At 45.7% G+C, this 19,691-nt stretch overlaps 1 protein-coding gene across 1 annotated transcript in view; it reads left to right on the forward strand.

Annotated features, from left to right (window-relative positions):
* The window catches only part of ESS2 (ess-2 spliceosome associated protein), a 28,818-nt gene extending 11,999 nt beyond the window's left edge, over nt 1–16,819 (forward strand). Inside the window, exons 4-10 of the mRNA XM_075341789.1 lie at nt 1,479–1,651; nt 2,229–2,346; nt 4,809–4,942; nt 5,043–5,145; nt 5,239–5,348; nt 15,988–16,103; nt 16,205–16,819. Coding sequence (XP_075197904.1) covers nt 1,479–1,651; nt 2,229–2,346; nt 4,809–4,942; nt 5,043–5,145; nt 5,239–5,348; nt 15,988–16,103; nt 16,205–16,490 — 1,040 coding nt within the window. The 3' untranslated portion in view covers nt 16,491–16,819. The remainder of the gene's footprint in view (nt 1–1,478; nt 1,652–2,228; nt 2,347–4,808; nt 4,943–5,042; nt 5,146–5,238; nt 5,349–15,987; nt 16,104–16,204) is intronic.
* Nucleotides 16,820–19,691: the final 2,872 nt, after the last annotated feature.

Genomic DNA, 19,691 nt, shown 5'->3' on the forward strand with positions numbered 1-19,691 from the left:
GCTGTTACAAAAGTACATATGGGTATAAACATGGAGCATTTTCCGGTCTATGGAATCTATATTCTGATTTTAATGGAAAAAGTGTTAACTTAAAGACTTTGGCCCGATTCATCAAAGACAGGCGTGAAGAACCAGTCTTGATTAGAAGGTGTGTTGCTGTCAGATGCTCGTAATTCACTCCCCGTAACATTTTTATTAATTAAATATGTATGTATGTGCATGTAATGTTGTGTGAGTGTTAATATACTCACCTAGCGCCACTCTTCTGCTCTTCTGAGTGACGTCGCGGCAAATGAGACTTGCCGGCTCATTCTACATGCTGTGCATAAGCTGTAAGTCTTATTTACATTGAAAGCCTATAGAGCCTTGTTCTGATTCTCCATATTGTAAAGGTCCCTTCTGGGGCATGCAGAAGAGTGCAGCGTGACCTGGACAGTCTGCAGAGCGGTGATTATCGCTGAGAAGAGAAGGAGACTGATGCTGGACACTGGAGAGAATGGCAGTAGGCGAGTATATTAATACACACCAAATTTACATGCACATACACACACATTTAATGACTAAAATGTTGGTGGGAGTGTTTCTTTAAGAGGTGAATGTTTCTAGAAGAATCAGGCGTGTCTGAAAAGTGGTGAGTGCCTCTACTCAAATCTTACTCCAGTCAAGGACCTGATGTAAGATTTCTGAATATGGTAATGTGCAGCTTGTCATGAATTACACAAACTGTGGCATCACATTCCACTTTGGCCAATTTTGGCCGAGTTTGTGAAAATGCCAAACGCCACAAAATTGTGCAATTCCGCGGGTTTTTCAAAGCAGTTTGAGGTAGAATTGTGTCGTAATCACTCTGGCAAATCAGGGCCTTTGTTTGGTAGGCTGAGAGCCGTCTAGTAGTTTGACTTTTGTGACAAAACATACAGGGAGTGAGGTATCAAAATTACATTCTCATTGGTGTTGAGTAGACCCGAACAGTAAAGTTCGGTATTCGTAACTAACAAGGACTTTAGAAACAAAATCATGTTAGGGTGCTTTACCGATGCAAACCACTCAAATGAGCAGCACTGTGTTTGAACGACTTGCAGTGCGGGTAACAATAGTGTTAATAGATGTATTGCGTACAGAAAAAAATATATAAAAAATCTCCGCCACCGGAAGTGCTCTGTTTATGGCTGGCTGTATGTGGGCGGAACTGCCCAATTAGTGACCTCCAGTGGGGTTCAGGTCATGTCCGGGTCCCAAACTAAACTTTATCTAAGGTCCGGCTGAACCTGCAGGACCGAACTTCAACTGGACCACTCATCTCTAGTATTGAGCAGTTTTACCTATATTTGGAATCCAGAGTGGGCTAATGTCTAACTTGTTGTCTATTTTACTGAGTAGGAGATGAAAATGTAACACATTTGTCTCTTTACTTTCCGACTCTTGATTAAATCTTGACAACTATCCAGACATGTCTTAAAAACATTAATATGTTGCAGGGGATGGTGAGAAGACAGAGGAGGGTGCTGAGGAGCTTCCAAGCCTGGATAATTTTCTAGCAAAACACACGAGCGAGGACAATGCCTCTTTTGAACAGATAATGGAGGTGGCAAAAGAGAAGGAGCGGGCGAAGAATTCTTGGCTTTATGAAGCGGAGGAAGAGTATAAACAGGTAAAATAAATTCATTATGTAACAGTCACTCATGTTTAGATGTTTATGGGATTTTTCTCTGCTTCAATTTCATTTTTTTTTTTTTTTAAGATTCACCTCACCTCCATGCATGAGCCCTGTGAGGTACTTTATATTAGTAGTTTTATTTGGCAGATCTTGTTGGCAGTGCATCAGGGGATATTTTGGCTTCTGGGGTTCAGAAGGCATTTGACCAATTATGGTAAGCTTTAGTGTACTTTAATACAAATTTGGATGTAGTAGAAAGGATGATTGTCTCTACTCCAAAGCTGAGAACTGCTGCTCTAGTAGACCTGGCACCACATGTACTATGCCCATCACAGGTGATATGCGTGGCTGCACACGTCCCTCAGCAATAACTGCTGTTGCTGCGATAGCTTCCTTTTTTAGTCTAGCTTGTCCAATTAATTAATTTCTGTAGGAATTAATGACTTACTTGAACCACTTTGAACAGTTGTAATGAGGCGTTTTGTTTTGAGCCATACCAAAGAAAGTCCAGTCTTTACTTGTTAAGTTTCTTTTATTCACACATTTATCGGCTATTTTTGTCCCTCCCTAGCGGCTTCAACAGAACCTTGCCCTTCCCTCCGTTGAAAAGCAAGCTATTCAGGATGTGAAAGCTGGCCTGGATACCTGGGAGTACAAAACCCACAACTCTTTGATGTACTACCCTGAAGGTATGCATTTACAGTTTTTTTTTTTTTTTTTTAAATAATTGCACTTGCTTATATAGCGTCATCATATTCCGCAGCGCTTTACAGATGTGATCATCACTGTCCCGATTGGGACTCACAATGTAAATTCCTTATCAGTATATCATTGGAGTGTGGGAGGAAACCAACGCAAACATGGGGAGAACTTACAAATTCCTTGCAGATGTTGTCCTTGGTGAGATTTGAACCCAGGTCCCCAGAACTGAACAGCAACAGTGCTAACCACTGAGCCACAGTGCTGCCCACATGGCACAGTTGAAGTCATAATTTTAAATACCATGAAATCATTAAAATTTATTTCTCCACCCACAGGTCAATAGTCTCTAGTTTTAGCTAGTTGTTTGGGATATCTACTGTCTACATTAAAGTGTGTTTGTTTTTTTTTTTTCTTTTTTTTCCCCAGTAAGGTTTTTTAAAGAGAGAATTTAAAACATTACTAAATAAAAATGACTCTGCCTTTTTCCATTTCCCAACATCTGCCGTACATGCACAGTGCGTGTCTGGTATGGTAGTATAGAGTTGACTCAGGAACTGCACCCGCACTATACCCATCAGATGTGGCTGTGTTACACAGCTAGCATTTGCCTGTAACAGCTGTGATTAGGGCTGATCTCCAATCGTTGCCGTATAGCCCTTAAAAACAGTCAGGGGCGGGGTGAGTGAAGCGGGTTATGCTGTGTCCCCCCCGAACCTCCTGCAATCAATTGGTTGCCATGATGACTTAAGGCCTACCGAATGACCCTATGCCTGCCATATCTGTACTCCTAGATGTCACAAGATGACCGTGATTTTCTCTATATACTGCACTACTATTGTACTCAAAACAAATGCATAGGAGAAAATGGAAATGTGAACCACATATAATGAAACTGTTTTCAAACTTCCACCTACTTAAATCCATTATCCGGTTTTCTGAAGAAGCAGGGCGAAATGTTTGTTGGGGTGGAGGGACACTGGACCTTACCTACAGTCATAGTAGCATCTATTTTCAATACGGTACCACTTCAGTATGCAATTGTTTTTATTATAATCATTTGTATTTGTCTTTTATGGAGGTAATAACTATGTATATGGATTTAGGTTGGTGAGGTTTTCAAAACATTTTCTATGTTTGCGCCTTCCTTATCTAACATGCTGCACCATCTACTACTTATACCTTTTTCAGTAAGCCCATTTTGTGCCCCTATTTATGAGGCTTCTTGTGATTTTAACTTTCTACTTGTTATATTTTAAGTTCACTTCATGTCATATGCCATATTTAAATTACTTTCTTGGCATTTGTTTTGACTTATTGGTATTTAAGAGTTATCGTGTAGCAAACTTTGAATTTAAGGCTGCGTGCCCACGATCACTGTTCAACATTTTGGACACAGCGTGTTTTCGCTGCCTCCAAAATGCTGCATTGTACAGTATAAGCACAGTGGATGGGATTTATAGACATCACATGCCCTCTGTGCATGTACAGCCCGCAGCGAAAACTGGCCTGCGGTGTGACTTTCCAAGCCGCCTCATGTCAATTCTTTGCTGCGGAGTTGCAAGCGTTCCCCGTAGGGAGAGCACAAATGAAAGACCGCAACTGCCTGAACTCTGATTGTGGGCATGGGCAGCTGCGTTCTCCTGCGGTGGAGACTCGCAGCCCCGCAGGTCAGGACCCGCTGTGTCTAGGACGCAGTGGCTTCTGATCGTGGGCACGTACCCTTTAAGGACTTTTTTTTTTTTTTTTTCATTTAATACTATTGTAATACAGTATATACAACAAGTAATTAGATGATCGCAGGTTTCAGTCCTCTTAGGGGACTAACAAAAGAGAAAGTAAAAATAAATTAATATTAGGAAAACTTAAAAGTGAATATTTTACCATTTTTCCTAATACAAATGAAGATATTTAAAAAGAAAAACACATGGGCATCGTCAATATCTGTGAATATACTAGTAGGACAAAGCTGGACTTTAGGATCCAGGACAGACTACCGTCATTACCTTTTAGGCTATGCATATGACATTTCAAGGGCCTTTCCATATGGAACTCCTGCAGCTGGTCAATATAGGACGTTCCTTCCTTCTGGGGCCGTTACTCTGTTTAGATCTTACAGATCCAAGCATATGTCCAGATTTCATCTGCACCTGGTGAGTGTTTGCCTATGCCCACAACCATCTGGCATAATATTAACACTGAGTTAGATGCAGTGTACCACAGGGCCAATCATAGCAGTGGCAAGAATACTCTGCTATCCAGTGAGTTAGATGCACCATTGACTTCATTCCTCATGGCTGATTGCAGCAGCGGTCTATGTTCTCTGCTCAGTATGCAGAGAGTCAGACTCACCATCTATTACATACCTCATGGCGCCATGGTTTCCTCTGTCCCCTAATGAAGGTTCCAAGTAATAGATTTTACTTTGATTACCCAAAATCTTCTTCTCTAGGTGTCCCAGACAATGACGCAATATTCAAGAAACCCCGAGAAGTAGTTCATAAAAACACTCGCTTCCAGAAAGACCCCTTCAGTCAAACCCTGAGTAAAACACAGCTCCAACAAGCGGCTGCCTTGAATGCACAGGTAAGGTTTCCCTGTATTGTCCCTAGAGATCTGTGGTTGCTTCTTCTCTTGTGAATACTCCCATTGATGGGGCGGTGTTTTCATGTATTTTTCTGTGCAGTACAAACAAGGAAAAGTTGGTCCTGATGGAAAAGAACTCATTCCGCAAGAGTCTCCAAAAGTCAATGGCTTTGGATTTGTAGCCACCCCCTCTCCTGCCCCAGGTTTGAACTATGATTCTATACAATTCTTTGCTCAAAAAGCGAGTGTTCTCCGTTTGTACTTACTTATTCCCCTTATGTTTTTCACACATCCAGGAGTTGATGACTCTCCACTTATGACCTGGGGTGAAGTTGAGAGCACTCCTTTTCGTTTGGATGGATCTGAGACCCCATATATAGAGAAGACACCTGGACCATCATTTAAGGTATCAGTGAGTGTAATCTAGGCCATTGCTTTTTGTCAAATTAGTCTATATTTGAGCCGATCAGGACCAATTAACCTCTTAAATACCACTGTCAATCGCAACAGCGGTATCTAAGGGGTTAAATTGGGATTAAGAGACTCCCTTTGGCAGGATTGGCCCCCTGCGATGGTAATCATGGATGCCAATCGCTGTCATGGTGTCCTGAGGTCATCTGATGACCCCAGAGTACTGTGGTCTGTAAGATCCTGCTATATAAGTTTCCAAAATAGGGTTAATTTGTCGTTGGGGGGGGGGGGGTGGGGGGTTCTGCGATTTAGGTAAATTAGGTGCTTTGCAAATGCAACATGGTGCACATAGTCCATTTCCGCTAAGTTTGCTTTCCAAAATTCAAATACTGCTCCTTCGGTTCTGAACCCTCCCATTTGTCCAAACAGAACTTTTTAACTACATGTGGGGTATCACTGTGCTCATGAGAGTGGGTAACAACCTGTGGGGACCACTTTTGGTGGTACCTCTTGTAAAAGTGAGAAATTTGGTGCTAATGATTGAATATGATGACCAAAGGTTATCACATTCTATGAAGTACCCGTGGGCTCAAAATGCTCACTATACCTGGATAAAATCCTTGACAGGTCTGGTTTCTAAAATTGAGTCTTTTGTAAGGGGTTTCTGGTGTTTTGTTACCTTAGGAGTCCTGCAAATGCCGACAGTGTCCGCAGTCTATTTCAGACTGATTTGTGTTCCAAAATTCAAATATTGCTCCTTCTGTTCCGAACCCTACCGTTTGTCCAAACCGAGGTTTCTGACCACTTGGAAGCATCCGCACGCTCAGAAGAAACTGGGTAACAAATTTTGGGGTCCATTTTGGCGTGCAATACCTTGTAAAAGTTAATAAATTGGGGCCATTCCTGTGAAGCACCTGAAGGGTTAATAAACCTCTTGGATGTGATTTTGAGTACTTTGAGGGGGAGCTGTTTTTAAGATGATGTCACTTTTGGGTATTTTCTGTCACCTAGGCTTCTCAAAGTCACTTCAAATGTGATGTGGTCCCTAAAAAAATTGAACCCTTCTAACTACCTAACTAAAAAGTAAAAAATGGTTCTGATGTAAAGTAGATATGTAGGAAATGTTATTTATTAACTATTTTATTTGACATAACTCTCTGGTTTAAAGGTATTAAAATTAAAAGTTTGAAAACAGAAATTTTCACTAAATTTCCGCTTTTTTTTTTTTTTTGTTTTTCTTCCCAAAAGCAAAAAATATCCTAAACTTACCACCAACATGAATACAATATGCCACGAAAAAAAACATTCTCAGAATCAGTGTTCCAGAGTTATTACCTCATAAATGGACAGTGGTCAGATTTCTAAAATTTGGCCTGGGCATTAAGGTCAAAATTGGCTCTGTCACTTGGGTTAAAATGTGGTGTTGTAGATAAGTTACAGCTTGACAGTTGAAAGCCTTTCTTTTACATTTGCTGAAAAGTGCATTTCCTAATGGGACACGAGTCTAATAACGTATAGAACCTGAAGACCTACCTCTTTCGACAACCTGCAGTAACCCTCATTTCTTTATAGCACCTCAGGACCAGCTTTATCCTCACTTACTATATCCTCACCCATTCCTTGTAGACTGAGAGCTGTTGCAGGCAGGGTCCTCACTCCTCCTGTACCTGTCTGTGCCTTGTATTGTACTTATTTTTTATTATGTACACCCCTTTTCACATATTAATGCCATGGAAGAAATGGTATATAATAATTTTGTCACATATTAGGAAAAAAAACCCCATGTCAATCAAGTCTATTCTATGGTCTTATTGTGTTATTTCCCTTCACCACGAAAGCACCACCAGAGAGAGAGGTCCGCCAATCTTAGGACGGGAAATCCACTAAAATAAAAGGGCGGCTCCTCTCTTTCGCATCAGTTTCCTGTCCCAGAATGGGATACCCAGAAGAGCTTTGGCACTGCCACAGTGAAGGAAGGCGAATCCTGGGGTTGAGCACTGACTCGAGGATTGGCTGCATCCCCGGCCTCAGCGCTGAAATTTTCCCGAGGGTGATTTTTTTTTTTTCCCCTTGGAGGATGGGGCACAGTGATGAACTTTTTTTTTTCCCCCTGTGGGTCTGGCATGCCTGCTCGGCGTCCGGTGACTGACCCTGCAGTGAGTGCTTCAGATGAAGTTCCAGGCTTCGTTCTTGCTCGGCGCCCCGTGGCTGTCCCTGCAGGAATCGCCCTGTCATCCTCCGGGTCTGTGTTCCTGCTCTGCGCCCGTGTGCTGTCCCTGTAAGTCAGCACACCCAACAACGTGTCTGCCCATGCCTGCGTCCCTGCTTGGTTCTGTTCTTGGTGGCTGTTCTCTGCAATGGTTCATGCTGGGTGACGTTCCAGGTGCTGGCGGGGGATGTGACGTCAGCCAGAACCGTAAGTCGCCTCTGCGCGTGCACAGTAAACGGGAAGTTGGCCTTGCCCACCGCTACTGCTCCACTGGAATAAAGGAGGAGTATGGATGTTTTTTCCCTCCTCCGTGTCTACCATGGAGGAACATCAGGAGAAGATCCTGGAGCAGCAGAAGCGGTTGCAGCGCCGAGGGAGCAGAGGTAGTCATTCCAGTGGTGTGCAACCTGTCCAAAGGTCGATGGATACACGCAGGAGTCTCTAGAACACCACTCGTCCTACTGACCCGTTACCGTATGAGACTGCGGGTGGTAAGTGACCTCTGTTTGTATTCCCATTAATGGGAATTATCTTTCTCTATTTTCTCTTCCAGTGTCCTTTAGGATAGACCTAGGAAGGGAACAGCAAAACTTAAGAACAGGGAATGTCCCTTGTGTAGATCCCCCTTGACTTCTGAGAGCCAGAAGAAATTATGTAGTTGTTGTATCCAGAGAACAATAGCCGAAGAGCTTCCGGACTTTGCTTCCAGTCTTAAAGAAGTAATAGGAGCAAAAGTCAGGGAGTCCCTGAAAGGGTTTTCACTGCCTGTTCTTACAAAAACCTCCAGCAAGACCCAAGTACAGGACCGGGAGTCGCAAGAGACCTCAGATTCAGCCTCAAGTTCCTCTTCATCTTCTGAGGACGATGTGGGGGGCAGCCGTGCTTTCCGACAGCCGACGTTAACCACCTAGTGAAGGCTGGAGTCTTTGGAGAATTTTATGTTGAGAGGATTGGAACATAAAAAGCGATGTTCCTTTCCTGATCATGAAAAAAATTTAAGAAATTAGTGGAAGAACAGTGGAAAAGACCTCATAGGAGGGCTTAACCTCCCTCTTTGTTTCGGAAGAAATATCCCTTTCAAGAAAAGGATTCTTCCCTATGGGATCATTGTCCTAAGATTGATGTGGCGGTAGCCAAGACCACAAAACTGTCCTCTCTGCCATTTTGAGGATCTTGGTAATTTGAAAGATCAACTGGACAGGAGGGCTGACACCTATCTCAGATCAGCCTGGAGAACGTCTGTAGGAGCACTTAGACTGGCAGTCGCAGGTACTTGTGTGGCCAGGTCTTTAATGGTCTGGCTACAACAGTTAGCAGACCAGATCTAGGAAGATGCTCCTTGCGATCAGATCCTCACTGCCATACCTCGGGCTAAACAGGCTGCAGCTTTTTTAGCCGATGCATCCGCCAATACCTTACAGCTATCAGCTAAGTCGGCGGCTTTGTCCAATTCAGCAAGACGATCGTTGTGTTGCAGGGATGGCCAAGGGACTCCCAGTCTAAAGCTCCTGTCACACATAGCGAGATCGCTATCGAGATCGCTGAAACGTCACAGGTTTTGTGACGTATCAGCGACCTCGCCAGCGACATCGCTGTGTGTGACAAGCAGCAGCGAGCGGGCCCCTGCTGCGAGGTCGCTGATTTTGACACAGCGATCAGGACCATTTTTTGATCGTTGGTCTCCCACTGTGCAGCACACATTTGCGTGTTTGACGGCCTGGGAGGTAGATGATTTTAAGATTTCATGGTGGACTGGTCTCCTGCTTCCAGCAGTCTTGAAGAAGGCCCAGGAGGACAGAGCAAGTTTACTTCTGATCGCTCCCTTTTGGCCCAGGAGGCGTTGGTTTTACTGGCTCCGAAGGATGTCAGTATCAAATCTTTGAATCCTCCCAGAGAGACAAGACCTCATCTCCAAGGGCCCTCCCCTTCACTCTCAAATTTTGGGCCTTCATTTGACGGCTTGAAATTTGAGAGGTGACTGTTAGAGGGTCGTGGATTTTTCAACAATTTGATTTCCACACTCTTACTTAGTAGAAAGCCGGCTACCACCAAGATATATGGGAGAGTGTGGAGGAAATACCTGTCCTCTTCAGTCCAGTGGGAGAGGCCCCGGTGGATGCCATTCTGGAATTTCTTCAGAGGGGTCTAGAGTTGGGCCTGTCAGTGAGAACCTTGAAGGTTCAGTTGGCGGCCTTAGGCTATGTGCGCACTGGGAAATGGAATTTTTTTGAGAAAATTCCGTATACTCTCAAAGATTACCGCACCCGCGGTAAAAAACCGCGGCAAACCGCACCCGAAAACCGCATGCGGTTTGCGGTTTTACCGCGGTATTGTTTGCGGTTTTGCCGCGTGCGGGTTGGTACATGTGCTTATTGCATTCAATGCAATAAAGCACATTAAAAAAAAAAAAAAATCATTTCCTTCTTAGATAATAGATAGATAAAGAGACAGAAGAATAGATAGAGGGATAGATAGATAGATGGATAGAGGGATAGATAGAGGACAGATCGCTGCATTTCCCACGGTCGGCAGTGAGTTCACATTACCGGCCGTGGGAAATGACCGGTAATTACCTCTGCTGTCTGCTGCGAGGCTGCATTCATTCAGCGCTGTGTGTCAGTCGCGGCTGGATGCAAGCCTCGCAGGACCTGTGGATTACGCCGGAGCTTTGTTTCGGGTGGGGTTAATAAAAGGGTGAACGAGGCTTGTTTGTGCTTTATTTAAAATAAAGGATTTTTCTGTGTCTTTTTTCACTTTACTTACGGGTTGATCATGTCAGCTGTCACATAGACGCTGCCATGATCAAGCCTGGAGTTAATGGCGGTGATCCACCCCCATTAACCCCTTGTATTACCTTGCCTGCCACTGCTACACGGCGGCAGGAAGAGCCGGGGACACGCCGGTACTGCCGCATAATGCATGCGACAGTGCCGGGGCAGCTGCGGCTGATATTCTCGGCTGCGGGAGGGAGAGTGAGGCGTGGGACATTAACTCTGCCCCTCTCCCTCCCCAGCCTGAGAATACCGGGCCGCCGCTGTGTGTTTACCTCGGCTGGACGGTAAATATACAGCGGAGCCCACGTGTTTTGTTTTCTATATTTCCGTTTGCTTTCTATGTGTCTGTGTTCTGTGTCTGTGTTCTGTGTCTGTGATCTGTGTGTGTTTACTCTCTGCACGGCTTCCACTTCCTGTAATGACATCACTTCCCTGCAAAACCGCAGGCAAGCGATGTACATTACCGGAGGTAAACCGCGAAATACCGCAGGGAATAACGCAGGAATACGCAGTGAACCGCACAGAATTTGCTGCCTGCGTTATTCCCTGCGGGATTTCACGATTACATTGGAGTCAATGGAGTGAAATCCCGCAGCGACGTACGGAAAAGAATTGACATGCAATTGTTTTTGCTGCGGGAATCCCGCAGCAAAACATGCAGCTGTCAAAATCCGCCTAGTGCGCACAGGATTTTTTTTTCCCATAGGTTTTGCTGGTGATTCACTGCAGAGATGTTATGAACATTTTCTGCAGCGAAACATGCAGCAAAACCGCAAAAAATCCGCGGCAAAATCCGGTAAGTGCGCACATAGCCTTAAGGTACCATCACACATAACGAGATCGCTAGCGAGATCGCAGCTGAGTTACGGTTTCTGTGACACAGTAGTGATCCCGTTAGCGATCTTATGTATGACATCTACCAGCGATCAGGCCCCTGCTGTGAGATCGCTAGTCGTTCCAGAATGGTCCAGGCCATTTTCTTCAAAGGCGATGTCCTGCTGGGCAGGACACATCGCTGTGTTTGACACTGTGTGACAGGGTCACAGTGACTGCTGAGATTGTTATAAGGTCGCTACTGCGACCTGTATTGTTCCTGCATCGCTGGTAAGATCTGACTGTGTGACATCTCACCTGCGACTTACCTGCAATCCCTATCAGGTCGCATCGTTTTCAGGATCGCTGGTAAGTCGTTGTGTGTGACTGGGCCTTAAGGTGCGCTCTACAATTCTGATTTGGCAGGTAATAGATAAGTAAAGAGGTTTATCTCCTCTTGTCAGAGAGCTAGACCAGTTCCCTGTTTAATTTTTCCCCCTGGGATCTAAATCTAGTTCTGGATTCTTTAACAGGGCCCCCATTTGAACCCCTTTCTCAACCTACAGTTAGATCCCTGACACTAAAGGTTGCCTTGCTAGTTAACTTCTGCTCAGAGAGTGAGGCTATGTGCGCACGTTGCGTAAAAACATGCAGTTACGCTGCGCTTTGTAGCGCAGCGTAACTGCATGCGTCCAGCGTCCCCTGCACAATCTATGGAGATTGTGCAGGGGCCGTGCGCACGTGGCGTCTAAGAGCGCAGCGCTTCGGCTACTGCCGAAGCGCTGCGCAAAAAGAAGTGACATGTCACTTCTTTCCTGCGCTTTGCCGGCAGCTCCTGCTCTGTCTATGGCAGGAGCTGCAGGCAGAGCGCATGGAATCGGCGCTCACTACGGACATTTCTGCAGCGATCTAAAGCGCACATGTGCTCTTCAGATCGCTGCAGAAATATCTGCAGGGCTAGTACGCAACGTGCGCACATAGCCTGAGTGATCTTCAGGCCCTTTCTGTAAGGGGTGCTTCACACACAGCGAGCTCGCTGCCGAGATCGCTGCTGAGTCACGCTTTTTGTGACGCAGCAGTGACCTCATTAGCGATCTCGCTGTGTGTGACACTGAGCAGCGATCTGGCCCCTGCTGCGAGATCGCTGCTCGTTACACACAGCCCTGGTTCGTTTTCTTCAAAGCCGCTCTCCTGCTGTGACACACAGATCGCTGTGTGTGACAGCAAGAGAGCGACAAATGAAGCGAGCAGGGAGCAGGAGCCGGCATCTGACAGCTGAGGTAAGCTGTATCCAAGATAAACATCGGGTAACCAAGGTGGTTACCCGATATTTACCTTAGTTACCAGCAGCTCTCACGCTGCCTGTGCTGCCGGCTCCGGCTCTCTGCACATGTAGCTGCTGTACACATCGGGTTAATTAACCCGATGTGTACAGCAGCTAGGAGAGCAAGGAGCCAGCGCTCAGTGTGCGCGGCTCCCTGCTCTCTGCACATGTAGCTGCATTACACATCGGGTTAATTAACCCGATGTGTACTGTAGCTAGGAGAGCAAGGAGCCAGCGCTTAGTGTGCGCGGCTCCCTGCTCCCTGCTCACACTGGTAACTAATGTAAACATCGGGTAACCATACCCGATGTTTACCTTAGTTACCAGTCTCCGCAGCTTCCAGACGGCGGCTCCGTGCAAGTGCAACGTCGCTTGCACGTCGCTGCTGGCTGGGGGCTGGTCACTGGTCGCTGGTGAGATCTGCCTGTTTGACAGCTCACCAGCGACCATGTAGCGATGCAGCAGCGATCCTGACCAGGTCAGATCGCTGGTCGGATCGCTGCTGCATCGCTAAGTGTGAAGGTACCCTAAGTCCCCCTTATATGCAGATTTTGGATGACCGAGTAATCCTTTGTACTAATCCTGCTTATTTGCCTAAGGTAGCTAGATCTTTTCACGGATCTCAGGAGATTGTCCTACCCTCCTTCTGTTCTACACCAAGAATCCCAAGGAAGAGAGGCTGCACACTTTAGACGTCAGGAGGTCTTTGCTGCATTACCTAGCGGCCACAAAGTCTTGGAGAAAGAGCCAGGCCTTGTTCGTTTGCTTCCAGGGTCCTAGGAAGGGTTGTTCAGCTTCTAAGGGATCGCTAGCTAGGTGGGTCAAGGAGGTAATTAAAGCAACTTATTTAGCCCAGAACAGGCCAGTCCCGCAGGGTATTACTGCTCATTCTACCAGATGGGTGGCGACCTGGGCCGAGAGGGCGGATATGCCCTTGGAACAAATCTGTAAGGCAGCAACCTGGTCCTCTCCGACGACCTTTTTAATCACTATCGATTAAGGTCCAGTCACACTAAGCAACTTACCAGCGATCCCAACAACGATAGGGATCGCTGGTAAGTTGCTAGGAGGTTGCTGGTGAGCTGTCACACTGCGACGCTCCAGCGATCCCACCAGCAACCTGACCTGGCAGGGATCGCTGGAGCGTGGCTACACGAGTTGCTGGTGAGCTCACCAGCAACCAGTGACCAGCCCCCAGTCTCCTAGTTACAGCACACATCAGGTTAATTAACCCGATGTGTGCTGCAGCTAAATGTGCACAGAGCAGGGAGCCGCGCACACTGAGCGCTGGCTCCTTGCTCTCCTACTTACAGCACACATCAGGTTAATTGCCTGATGTGTGCTGCAGCTAAATGTGCACAGAGCAGGGAGCAGCGCACACTGCTTAGTGCTGGCTCCTTGCTCTCCTAGTTACAGCACACATCGGGTTAATTGCCTGATGTGTGCTGCAGCTAAATGTGCACAGAGCAGGGAGCAGCGCACACTGCTTAGTGCTGGCTCCTTGCTCTCCTAGTTACAGCACACATCGGGTTAATTACCTGATGTGTGCTGCAGCTACATGTGCACAGAGCAGGAGCCGGCAGCACAGGCAATGAGAGCGGAGGAGGCTGGTATCAAAGGTAAATATCGGGTAACCAAGGACAGGGCTTCTTGGTTACCCGATGTTTACATTAGTTACCAGCCTCAGCAGAAGCTGGCTCCCTGCTCACTGCACATTAGTTGTTGCTGTCTCGCTGTCACACACAGCGATCTGTGCTTCACAGCAGGACAGCAACAACTAAACAATGGCCCAGGACATTCAGCAACAACCAACGACCTCACAGCAGGGGCCAGGTTGTTGCTGGATGTCACACACAGCAACATCGCTAGCAACGTCACAAAAGTTGTTCGTTACCAGCGATGTTGCTAGCGATGTTGCTTAGTGTGACGGGGCCTTTAGACTTGTCTGCCGCTGTGGATTTGACTTTCGGTAGAAGGGTTCTACAGGCTGTGGTCCCTCCCTAATGTTGTTTGTCTTCAGAATCTCTCTGGTGGCGCTGTCATGGTGAAGAGAAAAAAAAAAAATCTTAGTTACTGGTAATGTTTTTTTCCAGAACCCATGACAGCGCCACCACTTCCCACCACTTTCATATTGCACCCTTCTGGGCTTTTTGGTATCCACAGTCTTACAGGTGTATTATTTTCTATGGTGGAGGTGTTAATATTGTTTCCATTATTATGATTTCTGGTATTTCTCTCTGCTCTGTAACTGAACTGATGCGGAAGAGAGGAGCTGTCCTTTTATTTTAGTGGGTTTCATGTCCTAAGATGGGCGGACCTCTCTCTGGTGGTGCTGTCGTGGGTCCTGGAAAAAAACATTACCGGTATGGCTGCTTTCACACTACGTTTTTTTTAACATCCGTCATGAACGTTTTTTTTTAACGCAAAAACTGATCCAGTGCAAATGCGTTTTCATTTCAATGCATTTGCAATGGACTCGCGTCAACATGCGTTCACCTGCGTTTGCGTGCGTTATAGTAAGGATCCAGTGACTTGCAGTTTTTTAACTTTTTTCAAAAACGCTACTTGTAGCGTTTTTGAGCTGCGTCCAAATACTGCAAATTGCAGGATCCTGACTAAACAGCACGCAAACGCATGTGAACGCTGGCATGATGATAGACAGGGTCCTGCTTGCTCTACTGAGCATGCACAGAAACCAGCCTCGCGTGATCAGTCTCTCTCTCCACCTCCCTCCCTCCCCCTCCCTCTCCCCCGCCTGAGAGCGGAGGATGCTCGTAACCAAGGTAAACATCGGGTAACCGTGGTCTTAGTTACCCGATGTTTATCTTGGTTATGTGTGCAGGGAGCAGGCAGCCAGCTCCTAGCAGCTGCAGACGCTCGTAACCAATGTAAATCTCGCGTATCCAAGCAATTTACCCGATGTTTACCTTGGTTACGAGCCTCCACAGTTGTTAGATGTCGGCTCCCAGTCTTTCACGTTCAGTTCCCCTCACTCCTGATCACATGACTCCAATGCCCGCCCATAAACTTAAAGTGACAGGATCCTGCAAAATAACACATGCGTTTGCATGCGTTTTTTTGCTGTAAAAGCAGGATCCGCTTTTGCAGCAAAAAAGCGTTCATGACGCATGTTAAAAAAACGTAGTGTGAAAGCAGCCTAAGTAAGATTTTTTTTTCCACTGTAGTGTTATATTGTTCTAGAAAGACACCCAGGACACCTTTGAACTTGTTCAGTGAATTGGCCATCATAACACTGTGTGACAGTTATATCATATCACTCATCTTACAGTTAAGAATCCCTGTAAATGGTGAAGATGTAAACCTGATTTCCTCCACATATGTTTGACCTGTTGGATGTGTATGCACACCAGCTCTATTCATATGGGGCATTGGTCAGAATTCCCATTAGTTTGGTTCCCACTGGTCAGCCAGTTATCATCTATTCTATTAGGTGACCCAATAAGTGTGTAATTAATAGTTCATCCTTTTGATGGAAGTTGACGCTGTGTTGCAGATCCTGGAGCCAGGTCGCAGAGAACGATTGGGTCTAAAAATGGCGAATGAAGCTGCTGCAAAAAATAGGGCGAATAAACAGGAGGCTTTAAGGAGGGTAACGGAGAACCTGGCCAGGTAAGTACAGCCTAGTGTTAACATGTTTTATTTGTGGTTACAAGTTCAGCTTTTGATTGTCCTTGTTCTGGCATTAATTTCTAATATTTGTTTGTCCACAGCTTGACACCCAAAGGCCTCAATCCATCCATGTCCCCTGCTCTTCAGCGTTTGGTGAATAGAACATCAAGTAAATACACAGATAAAGCTCTGCGGGCCAGCTATACGCCATCTCCTGCTCACAGCGGCTCCCATGTCTATAAAACCCCAGGAGGCTCACGCCTAACACCTACCATTACCCCCACTCCAGGGGCTGCTTTACAGACTCCGACAGCTCCTGATCCCACCTCCATTACTGATAATTTACTACACTTACCAAAGCGAAGGAAAGCATCAGACTTCTTTTGAGTGTTTGGAGGGAAATCGGAACAATGACTGGGTGCTGTCTTGCCATTCTGGACCAAGCAATGGATATGGAAGATTGTGTTACCAGACTATGAATATTACTCTCTATAAAGAGAGAGATGATGGAACTGCTAATTTAATAGCAACTGGTTGTGTAAATGTAACTGTTTTGGAATTATTTAATTGCTCAGAGTAATTTTTATTTAATAAATAGTAGGCGTGGAGATTAGCAACTTTATAATACATCTTATCTTAGGCTACTTTCACACATCAGTTTTCTGTATTCAGGCACAGTCCTTTTTTTTCCTGATCCAACGGATCCTGAAAAAAAAGTGAAAACCGTATCCACCGGATCCGTTTTTTTAACGGATCCGTTATGCCGGATCCGTTAAAAAAACGGATCCGGTGGATACGGTTTGCATCCGTTTTTGCATCCTTTTCGTCCGGTTTTTGGCTGGATCCGTTTTGTTAATTACATTGGTGCATGCGCAGTTAACAAAAACGGATCCGGCGGCCGCATCCGTTTTTTACCGCATTACGCCGGATCCGGCGTCCATAGGCTTCTATTGTAAAACACGCCGTATCGCGCCGGATCCGGCGCGATGCGTTTTTTTTGCCGGACAAAAAAACGTTGCAAGCTACGTTGCCTCCGGCCGCCGCATTTATTTATTTTGCCGCATCCGGAAAAAAACGGATGCACCGCAAAGCCATCCGGTACAATCCGGTAACAATGCAAGTCTATGGGGAAAAAACGGATGCGGTACTGGATCCGTTTTACCCGTTTTTTTCCGGATTGAACCTGATGGCAAAAAACTGATGTGTGAAAGTAGCCTTAGACAAATCTGCTTCTTTCTCTGCCAGAATTGATCAGTCATTATCAAAATTCTCAATTCTGAGTTAAAATTGATATTCAGCGAAGACTTTCCCATTACTGAGATAGGAGATGGTAGATGGCTCTTCATCTAGCTCCTCCCTCATCCCATCATAGAATCTCATCAATACTAACAGTCATCTATCTCAGTAATGGGAAAGTCTTCACTAAATACAGATGTTAACTCAAAATGGAGACTTTTCATGACTGATCAATTCTGGCAGAGAAAGAAGCACATTTGTCTAAAATACGCTACTCAGAAAAAGTTAGGGATACCTGGCTTTTGGGTGAAATTTATCTTTAAATGTAAAAACGTTCACATGGATATTTTTATCATGAAAGTAGGGTATTTACATAGGATTATGCAATGGTGATTTCCTCATCGCAAACTATTGAAACAAAAGCCAACAATAGTGATGGGTATATCCCCCACTCCATAAAAATGTCAATGTCTCAATAACTTGTCATGTGCCTTGAGCACCAATTGCAGCTTGACAACGACATCTCATGCTGATTACAAGTAGAGTATTGTCTTCTGAGGCATGGTATCCCAATCTTCTTGAAGGGTGGACCTCAGGTCATTGAGGTTCTGGGCTACAGAGGTATGAGCCTCTACATGGGGACTCAGCTGATCCCATAAGTTTCCTGTAGGATTCAGGTCTGGAGAAAGTACAGGATACTCCATTTGAGGTACTGCAGTTACCAGCAGACATTCCCGAATGCTGTGACCTCGATGAGCTGGAGCATATTTATCCATGAAGGTGAAATTCGGCATGTGTTGTTCATGCAGAGGCACAATGACTGGATTAACGAGGTTATTCACACAGTAGGGGCTTGTCACTGTACCATTCACAAAGTGTAGGGTAGTTCTGTATTGACTACACACCTGGCCATACTAAAACCACCACCACCACCAAAGGCTTAGCTGGTGACAACACTGGCTGATGCATAAGGCTCTCCTTCACATCTCCAACATCATTGGCGGCTAACATTTTTGCTAAGCGTAGATCGACTTTCATCAGTGAACAGCACTGAGGCCCACTGGACCCTTGTTCAGAAAGATGATGATGCCTGTGCCTGGTAAGGTGGTCAGGTACATTTCAGGTTGTCTGGCACGCAGACCATGCTAATGTAAACTGTTTTGAATGTTCTCTTGTGAAACTTGGATGCCTCTCACCTCCCTTAAATGTGCCTTGAGTTGTGTGGTATTAATCATCCGGTTTTGAAGGGCATTGTTCACAATGAAGTGGTCGTCAGTGTTGGATGTGGCCAAAGGACGTCCACTTCTATGCCTTTTTGTGACTCTTCCAGTCTGACTATCTATGTTGCAACCTGCTGATGACACTGTGTGACACTCGGTAGCCACTTCCATCTGAGAACATCCTGCTTGAAGCCTCACAATGGCAAGGTACTGCTGATCACTTGTTAGAGGTGTCGTCTTGGCCTCATGATGTCAAAATGTGACCCCCCCCCGAAATGTATTGGGTGATTTATGGATCAAACACCTGGTGTGAATTTTGCCATTAAGCGCCTTGTTAGGCTAGGTTCACATTTCCGTCAATTTGTATCAGTCACAATCCGCGGCTCTGGTAAACAATGGAATATGTTTGGCGGATTCAGTTGTTCCCACATACTTGTATGAGTGGCGGATTGTGACTGATGATGCTGCGTTGCATCCTCCGCCCGACTGATCAGTCGTGGAACGACTGACCGTCGGGCGGCAGGAATGCAGAGTGTAACATTTTTTGAGCAGCGGAATCCTTAGCTTTGCTTAGTTACCCGATATTTACCCTGGCTACATGGGCAAGGAGCCAGCGCTAAGCGGTTTACGTTGGTAACCAAGGTAAATATCGGGTAACCAAGCAAAGTGCTTTGCTTAGTTACCCGATATTTACCCTGGCTACGTGTGCAGGGAGCCGACACTTCCCCCACTCGGCTCTGCCCCCTCCCCTCCCGCAACACACACACACACACACACACACACACGCACACTAACCTGTCCCCAGCCATGCAGTCCCCGGGACTGACGTCCTCAGCACCATGGCCTCGCTCGGCTCCACCTACCCCACACTCCGCCACATAGCCTGAACTTTTTGTGAGTAGTGTAGATTAAGGTTGCTTATTATCATGTGTACTAATGATTTATTACATTGAAATTTTAAGTGACCGTTAATCTTTAATGTTTGTGCAGTATTCGTTTTTGCATTCTGCAAATTTTTATATTCTGTGAACATAAAAATGTTTTCTTCTCTGTATGAGTTTCTTTGTAATTCACCACTTATTCATTTTTATTGACCAGAGAGATGTTAACGCTGCTGTATGAGGGATGTGCG

The sequence above is a fragment of the Anomaloglossus baeobatrachus genome, chromosome 1, assembly GCF_048569485.1.
Source record: "Anomaloglossus baeobatrachus isolate aAnoBae1 chromosome 1, aAnoBae1.hap1, whole genome shotgun sequence".
NCBI lineage: Eukaryota > Metazoa > Chordata > Amphibia > Anura > Aromobatidae > Anomaloglossus > Anomaloglossus baeobatrachus.